This window comes from Bufo bufo, chromosome 1 (assembly GCF_905171765.1).
Source record: "Bufo bufo chromosome 1, aBufBuf1.1, whole genome shotgun sequence".
NCBI classification, from domain to species: Eukaryota; Metazoa; Chordata; class Amphibia; order Anura; family Bufonidae; genus Bufo; species Bufo bufo.
The window spans coordinates 627,448,683-627,472,883 of NC_053389.1; the positions used below are offsets into that span (position 1 = coordinate 627,448,683).

General features: G+C 44.5%; 1 protein-coding gene across 1 annotated transcript in view; it reads left to right on the forward strand.

Moving 5' to 3' along the window:
* The window catches only part of DUOX1 (dual oxidase 1), a 278,604-nt gene that overhangs the window by 137,071 nt on the left and 117,332 nt on the right, over positions 1 to 24,201 (forward strand). The window contains exons 14-16 of the mRNA XM_040413827.1: positions 14,845 to 14,963; positions 19,261 to 19,398; positions 22,940 to 23,056. Of these exons, the coding sequence (XP_040269761.1) occupies positions 14,845 to 14,963; positions 19,261 to 19,398; positions 22,940 to 23,056 (374 nt within the window). The remainder of the gene's footprint in view (positions 1 to 14,844; positions 14,964 to 19,260; positions 19,399 to 22,939; positions 23,057 to 24,201) is intronic.

A 24,201-nucleotide genomic window follows, 5' to 3' on the forward strand; every position in this document is an offset into this window, starting at 1 on the left:
ACTGTCCCTGCAGTCTCCCTATGCTCTCCCTATGTTCCACAGTGTCTAAAAACTCTCTCTATGATGGGGCTTCTTAACCTACCTACTGTTATATTTTTAAAATGATATGCATGCCACTGGGCCTTGCTATCACACTGCTGTTTTTGGGTTCTGCTACTATTGTGCAGTATCACTGGGAGATATTGGATTATCTGCATTCCTCCTCTGTGCTGTAATTTTAAATATCATTAAATAAAGGACAGGTGTCATACTTCTTTTATTTTTCTATCTGGATCTTGAGCAGTATGCCACTGCCGCTGCCCCCCCCCCCCCCAACTCTGTCATGGGGCGAATATTGTCACTGTTGCTTCCCCCTTTCTCACTCTGTCATGAGGCCACTATTGTCCTTGTTACTGCCACTGCTGTTGGCCCCCCTCCCCACTCTGTTATGGGGCCACTATTTGTTTGTCCGTGTTGGACAGCGTTTAATTTTCCGTTCCTCTTAGGCTACATGCACACGTCTGCGCCTTGTTCTGCGGTCTGCAAATTGAAGATCTGCAAAACACGGATGGCGCCCGTGTGCGTTCTGCAATTTGCAGAACAGAATGGGCAGCTTGTTATAGAAATGCCTATTCTAGTCCGCAAAATAGACAAGAATAGGACATGCCCTTTTTTTTTTTACGGGGGCCATGGAACGGAACAACGGATGCAGACAGCACCATTAAATGGCCCCAATGGTCATGTGAATGAGGCCTTATCCTGTATTTGAGCATCCATGAGGCCTCTTCCACACAGTCAGTATTTGTAAGCTAAAAGCAGGAGTGGGTTCAAGACACCGTTGAGATGAAAATATTTCCACTACATTTTATCTCTATTTTGCACCCTCTCCTGTTTTTGGCTTACAAATACTGATCAAATACTAATGCAAAATACTGACCAAATACTGACCGTGTGAAAGAGGCCAAAAAAGCCCTGGACTTTTTTTCCTTGATAAAAAAAAAAAAATTTGGTCCAAAACACAGAAGAGATGTAAATATGTCCATTAGATTTTATCTCTGTTTTGAACCCACTCCTGGTTTTGGCTTACAATTAGAGATGAGCGAATTTCTCAAAATTTCTATTCAGCCGGTTCGCTGAATTTTCCGAAAAAATTAGCTTCGATCCGAATATATTTGCAACGAATCGCGATAAACAGCTATTTCCGGGCTGTATAGAGCCTTTATATGTAGAACACTGTGCCTTGCAGTAACACGCATAGGGAGTGTGCTGGGGTAGTGAAATAATACTGTCAGTATGACATGCAGATGACAGGTGTCGCTATTAGAATCACTGCACACTTCACTTATTTGGGCAGTCACAGGGCCAAAACTGACCAAATAACTCAAGTATTAACTCAGCCTTACAGGTCCATGTTAGCATCAAGAAGAAGAAGTGCACTCCTTTTACACCCTCATCAGCTGATTCCACATACAATTAACGCTTATTAAACGCTTATACAAGTAGAGCCCCGCCGACAGAGAGTGCAGAGGGTGTCAGCAGTAAGTTTGTGTTGATGTCACTGATTATTTTGCCCTTCCTCTGATTCGTCAGAACAATAACCCACAAAAAGAATCCTGTCTTGGGAGCATCTGCCTTCACTCGGTCGGCATTTGCTCAGTAATCCATGAGTATTGGTAATGCCAAACAAAACAGGAGTGGATCTAAAACAGAGATGACACGTGAAGGCAATATTTGCATGTATTCTGTGTTTTGTACCCACTCCTGCTTTTGGGTACCACATCATAAGCCAATTCTGATGCGACCATACAGGCCTTACAGCTGCTACACTGACAGGATCCATTGTGTGTCTCATTTTTCCTTCCTTCTGACCGATCAGAAGAAAGGTCAAATAAAAGGTGATTTCAAGAAGGCCAAACAAGAAAAATAGTGACCCCGTCATAGAGTGGGGAGGGTGGTAACAGCATGAGAAGTCCACAGAGTCGCCGTATGACATAGTGGTAAGGTGGAAGCAGCATGAGGAGACCATGAAGTGGCACAATGAGAGGGTCTGGAGGTGGCGGCAGCATCAGGAGGCCACAGAGTGGCACAATGACAAAGTGTGGAGGTGACAGCAGCAGTATGATTAGGCCACAAATTGGCACGGTGACATAATGTGGATATGGCAGCATCAGGAGGCCAGAGAGTGGCAAGGTGACATAGTGTGGAGATGGCAGCAACAGCAGCATGATATCACAGAGTGTCAAGGTGACATAGTGTGGACATGGCAGCATCAGGAGGCCACAGAGTGGCAAGGTGACATTGTGTGGAGGTGGCAGCAAGAGCAGCAGCATGATACCACAGAGTGGCAAGGTGACCTAGTGTGGACATTGCAGCATCAGGAGGCCACAAAGTGGCAAGGTGACATAGTGTGGAGATTGCAGCAACAGCAGCAGCATGATACCACAGTGGCAAGGTGACATAGTGTAGACATGGTAGCATCAGGAGGCCACAAAGTGGCACGGTGACATAGTGTGGAGATGGCAGCAACAGCAGCAGCATGATACCACAGAGTGACAAGGTAATATAGTATGGACATGGCAGCATCAGGAGGCCACAAAGTGGCAAGGTGAGATAGTGTGGAGATGGCAGCAACAGCAGCATGATGCCACAGAGTGGCAAGGTGACATAGTGTGGACATGGCAGCATCAGGGGGCCACAAAGTGGAATGGTGACATAGTGTGGAGATGGCAGCATCAGGAAGCCACAGAGTGGCATGATGACATAGTGTGGACATGGCAGCAACAGCAGCAGCATGATACCACAGAGTGGCAAGGTGACATAGTGTTGAGATGGACGATCTAATCTGATGCATCAGGCATTGGTGGGTGGAAATCCTGGCTGATCCATGCCTGATTCATCTTGACAAAAGTAAGTCTTCACACATTTTGGGTGGACAGGAAAGTTCTCCTTGTGGTAACTATGGCCCCCACTGCACTAAACACCCGCTCTTATGCCACACTACTGGCCGGGCAGGACAACTTTTCCAGGGCAAACTCAGCCAGTTGCGACCACAAATCCAGTTTGGCTGCCCAGTAGTCCAGCGGATCTTCTATGATGGCTGGCAGGGTGCTGTCAAAGTATGCCACCACCTGCTGGTTCAGGTCCTGCTCCAGGTCTACCTGCTGTAGTTTCTTCTCTATGCGGGTGAAGAAAGCTGCTCATCAACAACTCTAGACTCAGGCTGCTGGTGCTGCTGTCACTTACGACGAAGTCGAAGATCCAGTAAACCAATCAAGAACCGCTGGGTTGCTGGTCAAGACACGACCGATAGCTGACATGTGGACCTGAGTAAGGTTGAGCGAACCCGAACTGTAAAGTTCGGGTTTGTACCGAACTTTACGGTGTTCGGCACCCGAACCCGAACATTTCAGTAAAAGTTTGGAATCGGGTTCGGTGTTCGGGTAATATTAATATACCATCAGATCGGAGTTTTCTCCAATCCGATGATATATTTTAACTTGAAGCGTCCCCATCACCATGGGAACGCCTCTATGTTAGAATATACCATCGGATTTGAGTTAGATCGTGAAAACTCAGATCCGACAGTATATTCTAACACAGAGGCGTTCCCATAGTGATGGGGACGCTTCAAGTTAGAATATACTGAGAACTGTGGACATAACGGCCCCCTGCTGCCTGGCAGCACCTGATCTCTTACAGGGGGCTGTGACCCGCACAATTAACCCCTCAGGTGCCGCACCTGAGGGGTTAATTGTGCGGATCACAGCCCCCTGTAAGAGATCAGGCCATTCCCCCTCTCTCCTCAGTATTAAAATCATTGGTGTCCAGTGCGGCCTCCCCTCTCCCCCCCCTAATTAACCACCTCAGCTCCCCTACCTTAAACACCCTTAATGACCAGGCCACTTTTTACACTTCTGACCTACACTACTTTCACCGTTTATTGCTCGGTAATGCAACTTAACACCCAAAATGAATTTTACCTCCTTTTCTTCTCACTAATAGAGCTTTCATTTGGTGGTATTTCATTGCTGCTGACATTTTTACTTTTTTTGTTATTAATCGAAATTTAACGATTTTTTTGCAAAAAAATGAAATTTTTCACTTTCAGTTGTAAAATTTTGCAAAAAAAACAACATCCATATATAAATTTTTTTCTAAATTTATTGTTCTACATGTCTTTGATAAAAAAATAATGTTTGGGTAAAAGTTATAGCGTTTACAAACTATGGTACAAAAATGTGAATTTCCGCTTTTTGAAGCAGCTCTGACTTTCTGAGCACCTGTCATGTTTCCTGAGGTTCTACAATGGCCAGACAGTACAAACACCCCACAAATGACCCCATTTCGGAAAGTAGACACCCTAAGGAATTCGCTGATGGGCATAGTGAGTTCATAGAACTTTTTATTTTTTGTCACAAGTTAGCGGAAAATGATGATTTTTTTTAATATATTTTTTCTTACAAAGTCTCATATTCCACAAACTTGTGACAAAAATAAAAACTTCCGTGAACTCACTATACCCATCACGAAATACCTTGGGGTGTCTTCTTTCCAAATTGGGGTCACTTGTGGGGTAGTTATACTGCCTTGGCATTTTAGGGGCCCGAATGCGTGAGAAGTAGTTTGAAATCAAAATCTGTAAAAAAAATGGCCGGTGAAATCCGAAAGGTGCTCTTTGGAATCTGGGCCCCTTTGCCAACCTAGGCTGCAAAAAAGTGTCACACATCTGGTATCGCCGTACTCAGGAGAAGTTGAACTATGTGTTTTGGGGTGTCATTTTACATATACCCATGCTGGGTGAGATAAATATCTCGGTCAAATGCCAACTTTGTATAAAAAAAATTGAAAAGTTGTCTTTTGCCAAGATATTTCTCTCACCCAGCATGGATATATGTAAAAAGACACCCCAAAACACATTGCCCAACTTCTACTGAGTACGGTGATACCAGATGTGTGACACTTTTTTGCAGCCTAGGTGGGCAAAGGGGCCCACATTCCAAAGAGCACCTTTCGGATTTCACCGGCCATTTTTTACAGATTTTGATTTCAAACCACTTCTCACGCATTCGGGCCCCTAAAATGCCAGGGCAGTATAACTACCCCACAAGTGACCCCATTTTGGAAAGAAGACACCCCAAGGTATTTCGTGATGGGCATAGTGAGTTCATGGATGTTTTTATTTTTTGTCACAAGTTAGTGGAATATGAGACTTTGTAAGAAAAAAAAAAAAAATTTCCGCTAACTTGGGCCAAAAAAATGTCTGAATGGAGCCTTACAGGGGGGTGATCAATGACAGGGGGTGATCAATGACAGGGGGGTGATCAGGGAGTCTATATGGGGTGATCACCCCCCTGTCATTGATCACCCCCCTATAAGGCTTCATTCAGATGTCCGTATGTGTTTTGCGGATCCGATCCATGTATCCGTGGATCCGTAAAAAATATATGGACTTTGAATGGAGCCTTACAGGGGGGTGATCAATGACAGGGGGGTGATCAATGACAGGGGGGTGATCAGGGAGTCTAAATGGGGTGATCACCCCCCTGCCATTGATCACCCCCCTATAAGGCTCCATTCAGATGTCTGTATGGTTTTGCGGATCCGATCCATGTATCCGTGGATCCGTAAAAAACATACGGACGTTTGAATGGAGCCTTACAGGGGGGTGATTAATGACAGGGGGGTGATCAATGACAGGGGGGTGATCAGGGAGTCTATATGGGTGATCACCCCTCTGTCATTGATCATCCCCTATAAGGCTCCATTCAGATGTCCGTATGTGTTTTGCGGATCCAATCCATGTATCCGTGGATCCGTAAAAAAAAAACGGACGTTTGAATGGAGCCTTACAGGGGGAGTGATAAATGACAGGGGGGTGATCAGGGAGTCTATATGGGGTGATCACCCCCCTGTCATTGATCACCCCCCTATAAGGCTCCATTCAGATGTCCGTATGTGTTTTGCGGATCCGATCCATGTATCCGTGGATCCGTAAAAAACATACGGACGTTTGAATGGAGCCTTACAGGGGGGTGATCAATGACAGGGGGGTGATCAGGGAGTCTATATGGGGTGATCACCCCCGTCATTGATCACCCCCCTGTAAGGCTCCATTCAGATGTCCGTATGTGTTTTGCGTATCCGATCCATGTATCAGTGGATCCGTAAAAATCAATACGGACCTCTGAATGGAGCCTTACAGGGGGGTGATCAATGACAGGGGCGTGATCAATGACAGGGGGGTGATCAGGGAGTCTATATGGGGTGATCAGGGGTTAATAAGGGGTTAATAAGTGACAGGGGGGGTGTAGTGTAGTGGTGTTTGGTGCTACATATTACTGAGCTGCCTGTGTCCTCTGGTGGTCGATACAAGCAAAAGGGACCACCAGAGGACCAGGTAGCAGGTATATTAGACGCTGTTATCAAAACAGCGTCTAATATGCCTGTTAGGGGTTAAAAAAAATCGCATCTCCAGCCTGCCAGTGAACGATCGCCGCTGGCAGGCTGGAGATCCACTTGCTTACCTTCCGATCCTGTGAATGCGCGCGCCTGTGTGCTCGCGTTCACAGGAAATCTCGCGTCTCGCGAGAGGACGCATATATGCGTCCAGGAGGAATGAATCAACCACCTCCAGGACGCGTCGCTGCGTTCGGCGGTCCGGAGGTGGTTAAAATCATTGGTTAACAACCCCCCTCCCCCCCATCATTGGTGGCACCTGAGGGGTTAATTGTGTGGATTACAGCCCCCTGTAAGAGATCGGGTGCTGCCAGGCAGCAGGGGGCAGTTATGTACACAGTTCTTAGTATATTCTAACTTGAAGCGTCCCCATCACCATGGGAACGCCTCTGTGTTAGAATATACTGTCGGATCTGAGTTTTCACGATCGTGAAAACTCAGATCTGAAAAAGCTAATACTATTATTTTCGGTTATAACCATGGTATAACGGAAAATAATAAAGTGAAGTTCCGGTCCCCATTGAGCTCAATGGGGTTCGGGTCAAAGTTCGGATCAAGTTCGGGTCCCAAACCTGAACTTTTTTTTAAAGTTCGGCCGAACTCCCGGAACCCGAACATCTAGGTGTTCGCTCAACTCTAGACCTGAATCCTCGGGAAGAAACCCCTTCTGCCACGCCCCCTAACTCTGCTGCGACCTGTGCCTGTGCCAGAATCATTTACACCTCTGACACTCCCCTGTGCAGGGCCTGGCACTTCTGTCTGACATACTTTTAGCTGAACTAAATGAATCAAAAGAAAATTAAAATTCCCCTAAAAGCGCCAAATATATTTATCTTTTTTTACTGATAGGCAACTAAAGGATTTGAAATTGGCAACTAAACTATTTTAGCGTAAATAACAGAAAAACTGAACTGCATATATATTTCTCGTATTGGACTAAAATAGGCCACTAAATGATTTCTAAGTACATAACAGAAAAAGTGAACTGCAAATATTTTTCTCTTTTTCTCTAGAAATATGACAAACTCTTTTAGCGCAAATAACACCAAATGTGAACTGCGTCTATTTTTCTCGTATTGTAGTAAAATATGACAAGAAATGCTTTTAGCGCAAATAGCAGCAAATATGAACTTAGTCTAGTTTTCTCTTTTTCTCTAGAAATATAGCAATAATCCTTTTTTAGTGTAAATAACACCAAATGTGAACTGCGTCAATTTTTCTCATATTGTAAGAAATATGACAAGAAACGCTTTCAGCGCAAATAACACCAAATGTGAACTAAGTCTATTTTTCTCATATTGTAGTGAAAAATGACAAGAAACGCTTTTAGCACAAATAACAGCAAATATTAACATAGTCTATTTTTCCCTTTTTCTCTAGAAATATGGCAATAAACTCTTTTAGCGCAAATAAGCAAAAGTGACCCTCGCAAATATTTCTTATATTGTATTGAAATAGGCCACTAAATAATATCAGCGCAGTTAACAGCAAAAGTGACCTGTGTATATATTTATCTTTTTCCACAGATAAAAGCCACTAAAGGCTTTTCAACATAGCACTTGCACCCCAATAACTAATTGCTGGAATAACAGAGAGGTACTATGAGACTATCTGGATCCCCAAGTAATGTTTCCCTGCACTTGTAAATTGCTTTTTTTCACAATGAGGATTTTCCTATGACTCTCCCTCGCATGTGCACACTTCTCTCCCTGACTGTGAAATGATTCCTCTCACTATCCTTTCCCTGCACTAGTAAATCGCTTCTTTCCTTTTTTTTTTTAACATTAGTTTTTCTTACACTCTCCCTAGCGCCTGCATACACGTCTGTCCCAGAACAAAGTACGATAGTGAATGTCAGACTCTTAGATGGCTGCCGTATTTATAGGGCTGTGACATCACCAGGCTGGCTGGCTGCTGATTGGCTGCATGCATGGCATTATGGGTCATCCCGCCTTCCCAGAGATCCTTGCCCCATGTCCTCACATGTGTAGCCGCTATTTTAGCCGCCATTGTAGCCGGCTAGCCGCCATGTTAATAAAAATTGCGATTCATTACCACGAAGCACAAGGAAATTTGCATTTGTTCAGAATCAAATTTTTCCTGAAATTCGGAACGAATTCGACTTCATCAGCTTCGATTCACTCATCTCTACTTACAATTACTGATCACATACTGACCATCTGAAAGAGGCTTTATGGATGCTCAAAATACAGGCGTCACTTTTTTTTCGTTTTCTGTTCTTCTGACAGTTCAGAAGAAAGGAAAAATAAACAGTGATATGAACACAGGCTTAATGCACTGCTGCTACCCCCACTCCCCACTCTATCATGAGACCACTACAGTCACTGCTCCTGCTGCTGCTGCCACCCTCCTTATTCTGTCATGGGGCCACTACTTGAATCTTGGAGCACTGCATGGTTAAGTCCACAATGATAATTTATTCCTGACGTTAACATTCACCTGTAATACTGACGCACAGTAAATCTACAGCTAACAAAAGGGATTAAAAAGCATGAGTTTGGACTCCCACGTATGCACGCATGCATTTAAAGAAGTTTGTTTTTGCCCACTACATTATTGGAGTTTCCTCCACTTCTTTATTTAGTTTCACTAAGGAGCCATTTGGACACAGCTCCTGCAGTGGTGCACATGGGATTTTGGCTATACTGAAGGGTGCTATATGCTTTTCTTTTTGTTTAACAGAATAGATTAGATATGAAACTTGGTGCACTGCACAGTGATGTAGACGGCGATAAATTACAGTTGCCTGTAATACTGATGGCACAGTATCTACAGAAGGGATTAACTATGAATGTGGGTACAGTAGAATGCAATGCACACTGTGATACCCTCTCCGTGCACCGTCCCTGCAGTTTCAGCCTTCACACTGAGATTGGGGCACCAAATAGGATGAATATGATTAGGCAGAGTGGCCTGGGTATACCTGATTTATCACGATTTGCGACAAATTAATTAGTAACGAATCAAATTTCTTATTGAAGTTCGTTGAATCAAATTTTTCAAAACTTTGTTCAACCGTAGTGAGAATATGGCGATGCAAATAAAAAATGTGGCTTTTTTTTTGTATTAAAACTCAAAAAATATATATACAAATGTGTTATCATTGTTTATTGTACTGACCTGGAGAATGAATGGTTTTACCACATAGGAAACGCTGTAAAAACAAAACCCATAAAAATGAAGAACCTCTGCTTCCGCTACTTCATGTGCCGCTATATTTCCGGGCAGCAAAGCCTGTATGCTTGTGCCACTACTCGGAACAGTGGTGCAGGTGCAAGATTCCTAAGGCCAGAGAAGATGTCCAGCCCTGTTAGGCCTTGTGCACACGACCGTATGGCTTTTTCAGTATTTTGCGTCAAAAAACTGATCTGCAAAAAATACGCATGATGTCCGTGTGCATTCCGCGTGCATTCCGTTTTTTACGGAAAAGAACAGCTGGCCCCTGATAGAACAGTACTATCCTTGTCCGTTATGCAGATAATAATAGAACATCTATCTTTGAACCGAACGGAAAAACGGAAATACGGAAACTGAAGGCATACGGAGTACCTTCCGCTTTTTTTTTTACAGATCCATTGAAATGAATCATTCCGTATACGGTCCGTATACGGAACGCAAAAAACTGAACATAAACGGAAATATTTTTTTTTCGTGTGCAAGAGGCCTTAACAAGTGGCAGGGGGAGCATCCTCAGCTTTGGAGACACCTCATTGCAGGTGTAGAACTCTGCTTGATGAGATGAATTGATTCGCTCTTCTCTAGCAGGTATCATGAATGTGTTGCAGACACTGGGTCCTCTCCTATGAGGAAAGCCACACATAAAGGAAGAAGCAGCCACCCATTGCATTTAACTTCCCCAACTGTCACATCAAAATTGGAAAAACATTCCTGGCAATGTCATTTTTTTATTGCTCACAGAAAAATTCAAAATCTACAATTAAAAAAATGACATTTCCAGGAAGGAAATAGCATTTTAACCACTTAGTGATGTGACTAATTTTATCCAGTAACATTTTCCCCCTCTAATTTTTATAGGAACAATTTTGGGGTACATACAGTACAATATATTCGTTTTTTTTCTTAGCGGGGAGAAAAAAAAAAACATACAAGACACCTACTTCAGTGCTACCCCTAAACTAAGCTGTGCAGGAGCTTAGTTTGCCCTGGATTGTCATACTGGTTCATTTTGTAAAGCTAATGGAAAATAATCTTTTATGTCTTTATTGATTAATGGAAACCTTTTCCATCAGTCAGAAATATATTAGATATTCCTGTCTAGTGATAGCCCCTATTAATGCTGTGTATAACTTGTATCGCTAGACAAGTGCTCCTCCTGTTTTATGCTAAAAATTGGGTACGGACAGAAGGGACATTATACCGTAGGAACTTTCATTACCTCAATGAATTAGCTAATTAGGCGCAGAGGGATACTTAGATGAACAAGTGCTCATCTTCTCCAGGGCCGGACTGGGGATAAAAACCAGCCCTGGAAAAAGTTGCACACCAGCCCCACAGCGTTGCGTCATTATTTACTTGTTTATAAAAGGGGAAAGCATTCATTTTAAACACGAATATGAACTTTGCCCCACAATAGCTCTTTTGTAGAACCCCCATTGTTCATATTACCGTTTTACTGGCTAGGGCAGCGCTAAATCCCGGCCATCAGTGACGGTGACGTCACTGGGCTTCCTGGCAGCCCCATGGAGAGCCCCAGTACATCACCAGATCTTCAAAAAATGCCTTTGCCCTGCGCGATTTAGCGCAGGGCAAAGGAGAGCATCGGAGCATGAACTGCTCCGATGCTCAAGTCAGGGGGGCTGCCTGGGTGAAAATGGAGGTATGTCCGAGTTCAGCTCTGAACCCGAACAACCCCTTTAATTTATACTCAGATATAGTCCTCCTGTAAGTACCTGGCCTTCCCCCCCTTCCCCTTCTGTCCCCCTTGAATGTATGTCAGCAGCAGCACCAGGAGAAGGACTGGAGCTGCAGGCTGCACAGGGACAAGTGAGTGACTGGCAACCCCTTCCTGCTGTCACAGAGTTGCTGGATTCTCCTGGAAAGTTTTTGAAGTGCAGCTGCCTGGAGGTGGTGGGCTCCAAGCTTCTCACAGCCACTCTGACCACCATGCATGGAGTTTCAGCTGCCTGGAAGTGACCTCCAGGCTTCTATGTATGAAGGCACAGTAGACTGCTGGGAGCTGCCTGTGTGGAGGCTGAGCAGCCTGCTGGATGCAGAGAGCTGTGTGATCACTGTCCCCTCCTGTACAGAGAGCAGCAAGGGACTCTCCAGGAGTGACATCGGCTGGGCAGATCAGCTTCTACGATCTGGGCTCCATGGGCCCTCTGTAGCCCTCACATGCTTCTTTATGCATCACAGCAAGGAGATGATTGGGGCAGTTGACAGCAGGGCTCTGGCTGGAGGTAGCACTTTGTGAAAGGGTGTCACACAGGTTGTCAGGGGCTGGGAGTGGAGAACATCTTGGTGTGTAACCTGGTGTCACTGTGCTGTACCAAGGATCTGCTGGGCATGGTGCCTCCACAGAGGGCAGGGAATCAGATGGACTGAGGAGGGCTTGTACTTTGGAGAAGAATATGTGGCTTCATGTGACAGAGCAGAGGAATCGCACAGAAGAGTGTGTGGATGAGGATACGTCGTGTCTCCAGGAGCTCTGCCCCTGACATCTCCAAGTGATAGACACTGCTGGACCCCCCTGGCACCCTGCACACAGAGCCTTCCTGTATGTATGGCTGGTGCCAACTTGTGATCAGATCTGACAGTCTGAAGCCAGGAAGCGCTGCCACCCTGTCCCCAGGTCTGCTCTGTGCATGCACCCGGAGCCCTCTGTGCCCACACCGGTGATGCCATGTCCCGCAACCATAGTGGAGGTGATGTGGGAGGCTCTGGATAAAAAGCAGCTCTGGAGGTAAAGGCAGGGGCAGGGACCGTTACTACGGGTCGGGGCAACAGGGTGCTGTTGAACTCCAGTAGAAAGGACGGGCTGCTTCTCCTGGGCACCAGTGACACTGGCAGGGGCAGCGGTGTGGGACCGGGAGGGGGCTTGCAGGAGAGCCGCCATGGGAAGCAGGGAGCTTGCATGAGCTAATTGGGGAAGCCGCTGTCGTACAACAGCAGCCAGAGCTGCCGGAGGAACGTGAAGTACCGGAGGCTGCATAACTACCTGTGCAACGTGCTGGAGAGACCCCGGGGCTGGGCATTTGTCTACCACGTCTTTGTGTGAGTACCGGACACCGTGCTGCTGTGTATAATGCACCGCCACTCGCCACATGTGGGCATGGCCCTGGCATCCAATAAATATCAGGGAAAGCTATACTGTGCATTTATATTGTGTGCAGGGTGCCAGAGGGGTCCAGCAGTGTCTGTCACTTGGAGATGTCAGGGGCAGAGCTCCTGGAGACACAACGTAGCCTCATCCACACACTCCTCTGTGCGATTCATCTGCTCTGTCACATGAAGCCACATATTCTTCTCCAAAGTACAAGCCCTCCTCAGTCAATCTGATTCCCTGCCCTCTGTGGAGGCACCATGCCCAGCAGATCCTTGGTACAGCACAGTGACACCAGGTTACACACCAAGATGTTCTCCACTCCCAGCCCCTGACAACCTGTGTGACAACCTTTCACAAAGTGCTACCTCTAGCCAGAGCCCTGCTGTCAACTGCCCCAATCTCCTTGCTGTGATGCATAAAGAAGCATGTGAGGGCCACAGAGGGCCCATGGAGCCCAGATCCTAGAAGCTGATCTGCCCAGCCGATGTCACTCCTGGAGATTCCTGTAAACTGGAGACTGTATGTAAACTAATAGTATACACTACATAACCCTGACAGCCTGCACAGTCACATGTGGGCACAGCCCTGGCATCCAATACATGTCACAGAGAGCTATACTGTGCAGTATAGCTTATAATGCACAGTATAGCTCTCTGTGATATGTATTGGATGCCAGGGCTGTGCCCACATGTGACTGTGCAGGCTGTCAGGGTTATGTAGTGTATATTAGTGTGCATACAGTCTTATAAATTATAAGACTGTATGTAAATAATATACACTACATAACCCTGACAGACTGCACAGTCACATGTGGGCACAGCCTGGCCCCTTCTTACCCCCAGGGCTGTTTACATCGGTGACGGCGGCATACACAGGGGTCGGGCTCTGCTTCCGGTCTGCGGCCTGGGCCCGGCATATTTGAATCTGGTGAGGCGGCGGGAGCCTGAGGCCACTTGCAGGAAGAGAGGGGCGGCCACACACAGGACAGCCAGAGCCTCAGGATCACGGGCTGCCGGCGCTCACAGCGACACCAGGTGGTCGGAGGGAGCAGTGCCGCTCCCACGGAGGCCGGCCGGCCGGCCTGCTGGCCTGCTCAGCTCCACCCACCTGCCAGTGCGGCCACCACTAACTACATCAGACTGAGGCTAGCTTTCGGATTCGGCCCGCCGGCCGCAGAAAAAGTGCAGGCACATCTTAAAGCAGCCCCAGGGCCGGCGGCCCACCGGGAAATTTCCCGGTATCCCGGTAGGCCAGTCCGGCCCTGATCTTCTCTCACACACCCATCTGATTTATGGGGAAAGGGGATAGATAACATGCACAGAAATCTATGTTACACCCCCCCACCTGCGACCATATCTGTCCTCCTGCAGACTATCAGCACTACCCCTCTGCCCCCTTCCTCCTCCTCCAGGTTAGCTAAAATCATAGCCGGATAAAGGGTGGGCTTATTTAGCTGTTTAGATGTTTTCTATAATTATGGCATTATTGTACTTTATTTGTGTTTGCAGAGTGCTGCCTGTTGCATTGTCTTTTTTTCTTAGTGTTAGCTGAGGTTCATCAGGAGATACAGCCTTTAGAAAATGGGTTGGGAGTGAAAGCTGAAGATATATGCAGCTCTCACTGGGGTCCATTTCAAAGGGTGGTAATTTGTGATGTATCATGGATAGTCTTGGGAGTTTGGTCTTGTTTTAAAGCTTAGATTGTCAGCTTTAGATGTGGCTGTAGGTCAATCACAGCCTAAGAAATAGTCCTCAGAAACCCCCCCCCCCCCCCCGTTTGTTCAAAGCAGTACAAAACAGAATTGTCCTTTACTGCCTGTCTAATAGTAATAGATAATATACTTACAGAAGTGTCAAGATGTTAAATATCCTGTTCATCAATTTATATGTCGTAACAATATACAGTAGCTTCCATTGCAGTGGTGCTTTTCAGATTTCAAGAGTTAGAATATGACTGGCTGTCATATTTGTTGCCAACCTTCTTTCCAAGGCATCAAAACTAAGAAATATTGGGTATTTGCTCATTATATAATACTCTTGTATTGCCATATTCACATTTTAGGTTTCAGTTTATTATATAATTTTATATTGTTTTTGCTATAGATTATTTACTACAGATGAAATAGTAAAGATTAAGAATACTTCATTCCATGATGTCATATTAGCAGTTACCACAGCAGAATTTGGAGATATCCAGGAGAATGTATTCACTTGGGTTGATGGTAAGTTCAAATTTAGGAACATACCCATGACTCACTTTTTTATATTTGTTCCTCTAGTTTCCTCTACTTCTACAATGGAATATGTTATCACTTAGAGGTAGCAATGTAATGGGGTAGTGGGTTTATGTCTATAGGAAGATGCTATAGCAAATAGGAATCATACTAATATATAAAAGGCAAGTTGCGTTGTCTTGTCAACAACTTACTTCTTCTCTGACTAGTTGCAGTGGTCACATGGCAGGTTAAAGGAGAGATGTATAGTGCTAACTGTAACTGCTGAGGCTTGGCTTATCAGCCTGCTTCTCATCTCACTGCATGGACTGTTATAACAAATGTGCTATTTTACATATAAACTTTATTTAGTGAAGGAGATTTATAAAACTGTCTAAAAGATTTTTTTGTTGTTGCTGATAGCAATCAATCACAGAACAGCACTCATTTCACCAGAGCAGTTTGAGAAATGGAAACTAAGATTGATTGCTATGGGCAATAAACAAATTTATATTTTTTTTTACAGTCTTGATAAATGGGGCCCATTGTATAATCTGTGGTCACAGTAGGTATATTATAAATCTCCAGTATCTACTCCCTTTATTATATATCTATATAACCTACATTATGGCAACAGTAAGTACATTGTATGTATCCAGTATCTGTTCTGTAAACAGTATTGGTTGAAGATTAACAGCCAATCTCAGCACAGCTTTCATTTTCCTAAAAAGGTTTAATGAAAGGAAAGCTGAGCATGGGGAGTACTGTGAGGAGAATAGGAGCAGTAGTTGTGGCACAGATAGGAGTAGTAATGGTTCACAGTGGCTGTCCTCACTCTTGCCCTCCCTGGGGCCTGTACAGTAACTTTAGGGGCCATCCTTTCTTTTCTCAGGGCACATCCTGGACCTTTAGTTGGGGCGCATTTGATGGTGAACAGTTGGCAGGTTGCAAGGCAGGAGGACAGGTGTAGGGCCGACGGATGATAGAACAATGGCCAGCCCCAGTTTAATAAGATTAAAAAAAGTTTCTCTTTACTGAATAGATGATGAGAGTGGAAGTACAAATAGCGGTAAATGGCACAGTCCTGAGGTATATCACAGAGGTTACTTTACCCATTGGCTGCGTATAAGCAGCGGCAATGATGGTGGTAGTCTGAGTCTCACTCTTTGAAATCCTTTGAAATAGAAACATGCATGCAGTTCTATTCTCATTAACTGTTTCTGCAATTCCCAGTCTGAGGGGTGCAGATCTTAGATTTGGTTCACCAGTGCGTGGCGAGTGGTGGAGATAATTAACCCTTTCCACAAGCAGAAAAATCTTAAAGCCATAAACGAGCAGTACTTTACTGTCTGAATCCAATGCATGGCTTTGATGGTTCTAAACCTGGTATGTATGTCTGTTCTTTTTCCCTCAGTTGTGGTCTCTCAGTTAGCTTGTTGTCAGGTAGCTTTTCAGTCTCAGGAATGATGTTTCCTGGATGAGGCTTCTCTTTAGGCCTACTTGGCAGGAGCTCACACATGTAGGTCTTGCCTCTCTAGCTCTCTAGTGAGGTTTAGGATTTGCTAGCCCTGTTCTTCTGAAAAATGTTCTGCAGTAATCTGGATCAAAGAAGAAAAGAAGAGAAAGCATGGGGGGGGGGGGGGGGTGTCTCCTTTCACCCTGTCAGCAGCTCAAGACCACCTTCTAATGTCCTTTTCCAGGCGGTGCTGGCCTCCAGCTAAGCTGCAGCCTGCTAGCCCAGCTTGGCATCTCCTCTCATGCCTGTAGGGCACACATGTATGCTCCCTCTGGCTCTTAAGGTGCCAGCATGCATGACCTAATCTTTACCAGCCAATGGCTGATAGTCCTGGGTTACTTTAGTCACCTTCCCCTGTGAGAAGGAGCCTGAGAAAACGGTTCCTTGGCTTGCTAAGTTCCCTGCAAATGTGTGCTGTTCTGTTGTCTGCCTGTGTACCAAACTCTACCTGTTTACTGTTCTCTTACCCTCTGCTGCCTAATATGACCTGTGGCTGTTACTTCTATTGATTGTTAGTGATGAGCTTGATGAACTTGATGCACTATAAAGAAAGTATATTGGTATATAACACCCCGCTTCAATCAGTTTTTTTGGGGGACGACTGGTATATCACACCAGTACAAATTATTTGTTCCAATAACGCTTGTCCCTCTATATACCTGCAGTATCGCAGCATTACCGCACACAACTGCCGCACAATACAAATACACTATAATATACTTTCTAACATAGAAAGTATATTATAACATTGTACAAGGAAGGCAATCCATTAGAATATACATGAAGATAAAACGTAACCTTTAATAATTTTACTATGAGGGTCCATTCACACGTCCGTAAGTGTTTTGCGGATCCGAAACCGACACCGGCAATGTGCATTCTGCAATTTGTGGACCGCACAACGCCGGCACTATAATGGAAAATGCCTAATCTTGTCTGCAATTGCGGACAAGAATAGGACATGTTCTATTTTTTTGCGGAAACGGAAGCACAGATGTGGAAGTGCGGATCCTTAAATGCAGATGTGGATCCGCAAATGCGGACAGCACATTCCGGCCCAATTGAAAATGAATGGGTCTGCACCCGTTCCGCAAAATTGCGGAACAGATGCGGACCCATTTTTCGGGAGTGTGAATGGTAAAGATATCCCTCAAAATGAAAATATATTAAATTATTAAAGTTAACCAAAAAGCATAGATGTGGTAGGCAATAACAAGTGCTCGATGGCACTAAATCAGGTGCTCGGCGGCACCAAATGAGAAACCATATGTCCTACCACAATCTGGGGGGTTCCAGTGCACATCGATGAATCCAGGAGGGAAAGCAAAAAAACATCCATCCCTGGGCTAGATGATGATGTGGTATTGAAGGACAGGTTGGGCAAAGAACTGTCCCTGACAACAGGGGGGTGCTATTCTGGCCCTGATAGCCTAACCACAGACCACCCGCCCTGATAAGAGCGACCCCATCCGGAACCTTACCCTATATAAAAATGGCCCTAGTAAGCCCCTAGCCCCTAGGCCCCTGACTTCCAGGTGATCACTATATAGATCTATGTATTTTTGACTCATTATAAAAGTATATTATAAGTATATCACACCCCTCTGTGTATCACACATATTTATAGCACACCTATACTAGTGCTTAAAATGATTTTTGTCGCCCTATTAGCTAGCGTTTGGTATCCCTAACAGCCTGTCCCTGCTCCACACAGCAACCTCTCCCTACACTGGCAAAACACTGAATGTAAAATGGCGGCCAGATCAGGTTTATTTATAAGGTAGGGGGTGTGTCCACGTGCTGAAACTTCTCAATTGGCTGTCCTGTACCATCTGATGGATGTGTCATGGGTCAAAGTTCTTCACAATGTAAATGAATATGGCGGGCGCAAATTTCTCCATATGTTCGCATGTTCGGCGAATCACAAACACGCAAAGTTCGCCGCAAAACGACCGTGAGACTTCACATTTTAGCAGGTCTGACTTCTCTCTCTGCTCTGATGGTGCACAAGCCTGAGAGAACAGATATGAGTTTGTACACCAGACCCCCTTGCACTGCCGTCTGCTGCTGTCTGCTCTCTCCCTGGATTCTTAACCCTTTCAGCTGCACTGACTCAGGGCTGAAGGCTTTACTGAGTAGCTGCAGGCAGTGAGGAGACAAATGCTGGGCACAAGAACTAACACAAGAGTTCTGGAGAGCATTGCACAAGAACAGGTAGGGAGAAGATCCTGTGTGTATCAGCAGTGTCATTATACAGATGGGACCTGTAGTCCGACACTTACAACATGCTGCTAAGTCTCCCAGCAGGCAGACATGTCACTCAGGGCAGCACTTGTATTCACTCCCTTTGCAGAGCAGGGGGAGGGGCAGAGATTGTTGTTATTGCAGGTAAACAAAGGGCCAGTAGAGAACCAGGGAAATGAGAAAATAGATTTTTTTTTTTTGCTGAAAACTTGCTTAGCTCAGTTATATATTGCTGACCATCAGATTTACAGTGCTATATATTTTTTTTTTTCATAACTCGGACAGCCCCTTTAACAAACTACCAGCCAGATAATGCCATCATGTATAGTGTCTGTCAGAAAGTGGACCCCCCCCCCCCATATAATGCCACAAAAGGTGATAGTTAGTCAGATAATTGATTAGATAAATGAATAGTAAACACAGTAGGTCACCCTAAGGAGTTTGAAAGTACCATCAAAATACTTTCACAAGATCGTTCTTTTCTCTGAGGTTCTGAGATGTATTTAAATAAAAACCACTTCCAATCTAATATCTTTCCATTTTTAGGTGATCCATGTCCTCAGCCAAATAAATCATCATCTACAATGGTACCACCTTGTGTTCCTCTCACTACCATTGATTACTTCGAAGGATGTATGATTGGATACAGCAGTCTCATTGTGATTATTTGTGCTTTTCCTTTAGGTTTGTAATATGTATATTTAGATATCTTTTTCATATAAAAAAAGTGCATTTACAAAGTTACGTAAATTATGTTCAAAAGAAGGGCACGACTTATAAAGACTAATAGTAATCTTACTGTATATAATATGTCAGTGTATAGATTCCTTATAAACAGGACCTGCTTCCTCTCCTGACATGTCTGTTTTAGTAACTACCTACATTTCCCATGCACTAACCAATCTGGAGCATCTATTCTTATGACTCTGTGTTGTGCCATTCCTTTATAATTCTGACACTGACAGCACTGACTGGATAGTGTCAGACTGTGCAGGGACACCCCCCAACTGGTAATACCCATTTAGACCTTCATTATAAACTTGTAATTGACTTGTGACCTCCAGCAAGAATAACAGAGGAATAGCACAACATAGAGTTATTAGGACAGATGATCCAGAATCGTTAGGGGATGGAAATAATTGCTAAACAGACATGTCTAGATAGATTACAAGTCCTCTTTAAGGTGCCCATACATATTAAACAAAACTTTGATGAACCCTAGAAGTAGACAAAGAATAATGTGTCTGGGGGTCATCTTTCTCCCCCCAATGGTAGATGTGGAGGTAATGAGGGATCATGGGGTGTTGATTTCATACACAGATGATGTTTCTAATAAAATAATGTTGTATAGTAGTCAGAATACAGCACTGTATATCTAAAAACAGGACTTTCATACTATCTGAATAAATAAATGTTAAATAACTTGGAAGTGCAAAGTGAAATACAGTGGGTGAGAAAAAAAAAAAATGAGGTGATAGTAGCTCCTTTTCCCCTGAAGACGCCGCATCTAGCGGTGAAACATGTCGGGGGAGCTGCATTCTTTTGTCTTTTAAAAATTATGGCTAATAGATGCACGGCGAACTGCAGACGCCGCGCATATAGCTACATTATAGGGGCAGTGCCGAAAATTTGAAGTGCAAGTGGCGGAGCCACTAAGAGTATTCTGGCAGACGCTAGATACTACGCAGGGCCGGCGCCACCAGTAAGGCGACTTAGGCAGTCGCCTAGGGCGCCATTTAGCAGGGGGCGCCTGTGTCGGTGTAAAAAAATAAATAAAAATTGGTTATATAAGTTTGGCCGGCGGCGCCCCTCATGCTGCGCCTCCTGAATCTCCGGCCGCCGGCTCATAGCTGCGCAGCCTGCGCCTTCTGTGTGTCTGCTCTGTGCTTTTGTTAATGTAGCCTGTACCCGGCCGGACTGACAGGAAGTGCTCACTTAGCTCGGCCACGCTACATTAGAGGTGTGTGTGTGGGGGGACTAATGAGATTGACAAGGGGGGGGGAAATGACATTGACAAGGGAGGGGGGGGGAATAATGACATTGAGAAGGGGGGGGATAATGACATTGACAAGGGAGGGGGGGGGAATAATGAGAGTGACAAGGGAGGTGGGAGGGGGGGAATAATGACAGTGACAAGGGAGGGGGGTGCCGGGGTGGAATAATGACAGTGACAAGGGAGAGGGGTGCCGGGGTGGAATAATGAGAGTGACAAGGGAGGGGGGGTGGAATAATGAGAGTGACAAGGGAGGGGGGTCCCGGGGTGGAATAATGAGAGTGACAAGGGAGGGGGGTGCCGGGGTGGAATAATGACAGTGACAAGGGAGGGGGGGGTATAATGAGAGTGACAAGGGAGGGGGGTATAATGAGATTGACAAGGGAGGGGGGGAATAATGAGAGTGACAAGGGAGGGGGGAGGGGGGAATAATGAGAGTGACAAGGGAGGGGGGGTGGAATAATGAGAGTGACAAGGGAGGGGGGTGCCGGGGTGGAATAATGACAGTGACAAGGGAGGGGGGTGCCGGGGTGGAATAATGAGAGTGACAAGGAGGGGGGGGGGGTATAATGAGAGTGACAAGGGAGGGGGGGAATAATGAGAGTGACAAGGGAGGGGGGAGGGGGGGAATAATGAGAGTGACAAGGGAGGGGGGGTGGAATAATGAGAGTGACAAGGGAGGGGGGTGCCAGAGTGGAATAATGAGAGTGACAAGGGAGGGAGTGGGGGAGAAGAGAGTGACAAGGGAGTCCCCAGAGCCAGACCAAGAGCCAGACTGCAGCCAGAGAGCAGATCATCTTATTGTCCTGGTGGTAAGTAGACAATGCAATATGTTTATTATGTAATTGTTTAGTTATTAATACTACATTGGAAACTAATTTACCTCACATTTAGGGTCCATTCACACATCCATGTGTGTTTTGCGGATCCACGGATCCGCAAAACACGGACAGCAGCAATGTGCGTTCCGCATTTTGCGGACCGCACATTGCCGGCTCTAACAGAATATGCCTATTCTTGTCCGCTATTGCAGACAAGAATAGGACATGTTCTATTTTTTTCCGGATCGGAATTGCGGATCCGCAATTCCGGATCGGGGCCGCACGTCATGCGGCCCCATAGAAATGTATGGGTCCGCAATTCCGTTCCGCAAAAAAAGACAGCTACAAGAAGCTGGATTAACCCTAAGGGAAACCTAGCAGTTCTTTTTATTTAAAAGCTGAGAAAGGGGTGGAACATATGTGATGTCATGATATGGGCAGATTATCTGATAAGGGAGGGCGGCAATTTTTATCTTGCCTAGGGCGGCAAAAATCCTTTCACCGGCCCTGATACTACGCTAATAGCACTTTAATCAGGGTAACTAACTAATGGAGTGCAGTATCGATTACAAAGTGTCTGGTGCCGGTTGACACTACAGACACAAGATATATATCATACTACCTGCACCCCATTATTAGAGAGATATGCAGCAATATTATCTGACTTTGTGATTAGATAGTGACACTATACCCTCAGCCCCAAATATATCTAGCCCTCCATATGTATTTTTAAAATTTTCACTTTATGTTTTTTTTGTGGCAATATTTGTTTAATAAAGTAAAAATAAGTTATATTTTAAAAGCATGACCAGAAACAGGAATTATAGTCGCTGACTATTGGAATTGTTGTGTTTTCAGCACTCAACGTTCTATAAAAATGTATGATAAATCTTCAATTACTGCATCTTAAAGGGGTTATCGCATGACTAATGTAAAAAAGGATAATCAGACATAATATAGTTCATGACAATCTCTTACTAGCAAAGCTAGAACCAGCCCTGTACCTCACATGGATCCAGAGATCTCCCCATTCATTGCTCTGCTAGATTTATATCAAGCTGATAGCTCAAGGAGAGTGTATTTCTGCTGCAGCTCAGGGGGCGTGTCTCAGCTCTCCCTATCACAGCTCAGGAGGCAGTTAGAGGATAAAACTGAGCATGTGCGGCCTTCTCAGTGATCAGGACAAAGAAATAAGTAAAAAACAAACAGGAGGTGGCGCTATACAAATACATTTTATTGAATAACTCAGTGGCTATACAAAATTTTTAATTACATGCAATTACAAAAGTATTCAGATCCAGATGCTGGTTCAAAAACGGTATAATATTTTTCGTGGGAACACCCCTTTAAGATACTGATGATGTTTCCTCTTCAATCTCACATGTTTTTCATATTACCTTTCCTCTTTCAGTTAGCTTATTTATTGCCTGGGTCGTTGCACATTCTCGCAAAAGAGACTTTAAAAAGATCCAAAGTAAGCAGGCTCCAACCAGTACGAAAAAAGTTCTGTCCGCTGAAGGAATTGCAGGTAAACAGGCTTTGAATGATGATTAGAGATGACCGAAATTTTGAAAAATTCGATTCGGCTGATACGACGAATTTTACAAAAAAATTTGCTTCGTGATGAATTACGGGGTGCAATGACAGGGGACTGTGATAGCGCCGCCCCCCATCATTGTACCCCTCAGATGCGGCGTTCATACATAATTATGGCATCTGAGTATAAAAACGGTGTAAAATTAACATAAAAAAAATTATATTATACTTACCGCCTCCATTTGCTCGCCAACGGGCCTGCCGCCTCCATCTTGCTTGAAGATCTGGCGCAAAATCTCGTGCGGTGCGAGATTACGTCATCACTCACGGGATCTTCAATCAAAATAGCAGGTGGTGGCCCGTCGCGAGCGAATGGAGGAGGTAAGCATGATTTTTTTGTTTTTTATACTATTTCAGGTTAAATCAATTTGCTACCACGAAGCACAAGGAAATTCATCTTCGAGGTGAATCGAATTTATCCTGAAATTCAGATCGAATTCCACTTCATGTGATTCGATTCACTCATTTTTAATGATGATGCATTTCACAGTATGAAGTTCCTTCATTTTACATTGTTCCCCTGGTGTTTAGCTTTTGTGAAATAATTTTTAATATTTAAAAAAACATAGTTGTGGCAATAATTGCCAACGGCAATGCTAGAATTTCTCAATTTTCTAAATATATGGTTGTGGGAAGAATTACCAATGGCAATGGTAGAATTTCTTGCGATAGCTACATCTAGTTGCTTGTACTGTTTAGCTTTTTGTGAAATAATTTTTCATATTTCAAAATACAGAGTTGTGGCAAAAATTACCAACGGCAATGCTAAAATTTCATGCGATTGTTATATCTAGTTGTTTGTGTACTGTATGCTCTGAACTCCTAAATATGGTCACTCACATGCATAAAGTGTGTTGACAAAAAGTTTCAGGGTTGTCTATAACAACTAGAAATAAATGATTACTGTACTTTCAACAAAGTTTGCATAAATCAATAGCACAGGTGAATAAAAGAAACTTTGTAATAGATCTTATCAAAGAAAAGCGACTCCTTCTCTAATTATCACTTAATCTTGCCGCTCCTTCCTAAACTAACATTTACTGTGAATTTTCTGCAAAGTGTCTTGAGAGACGAAGG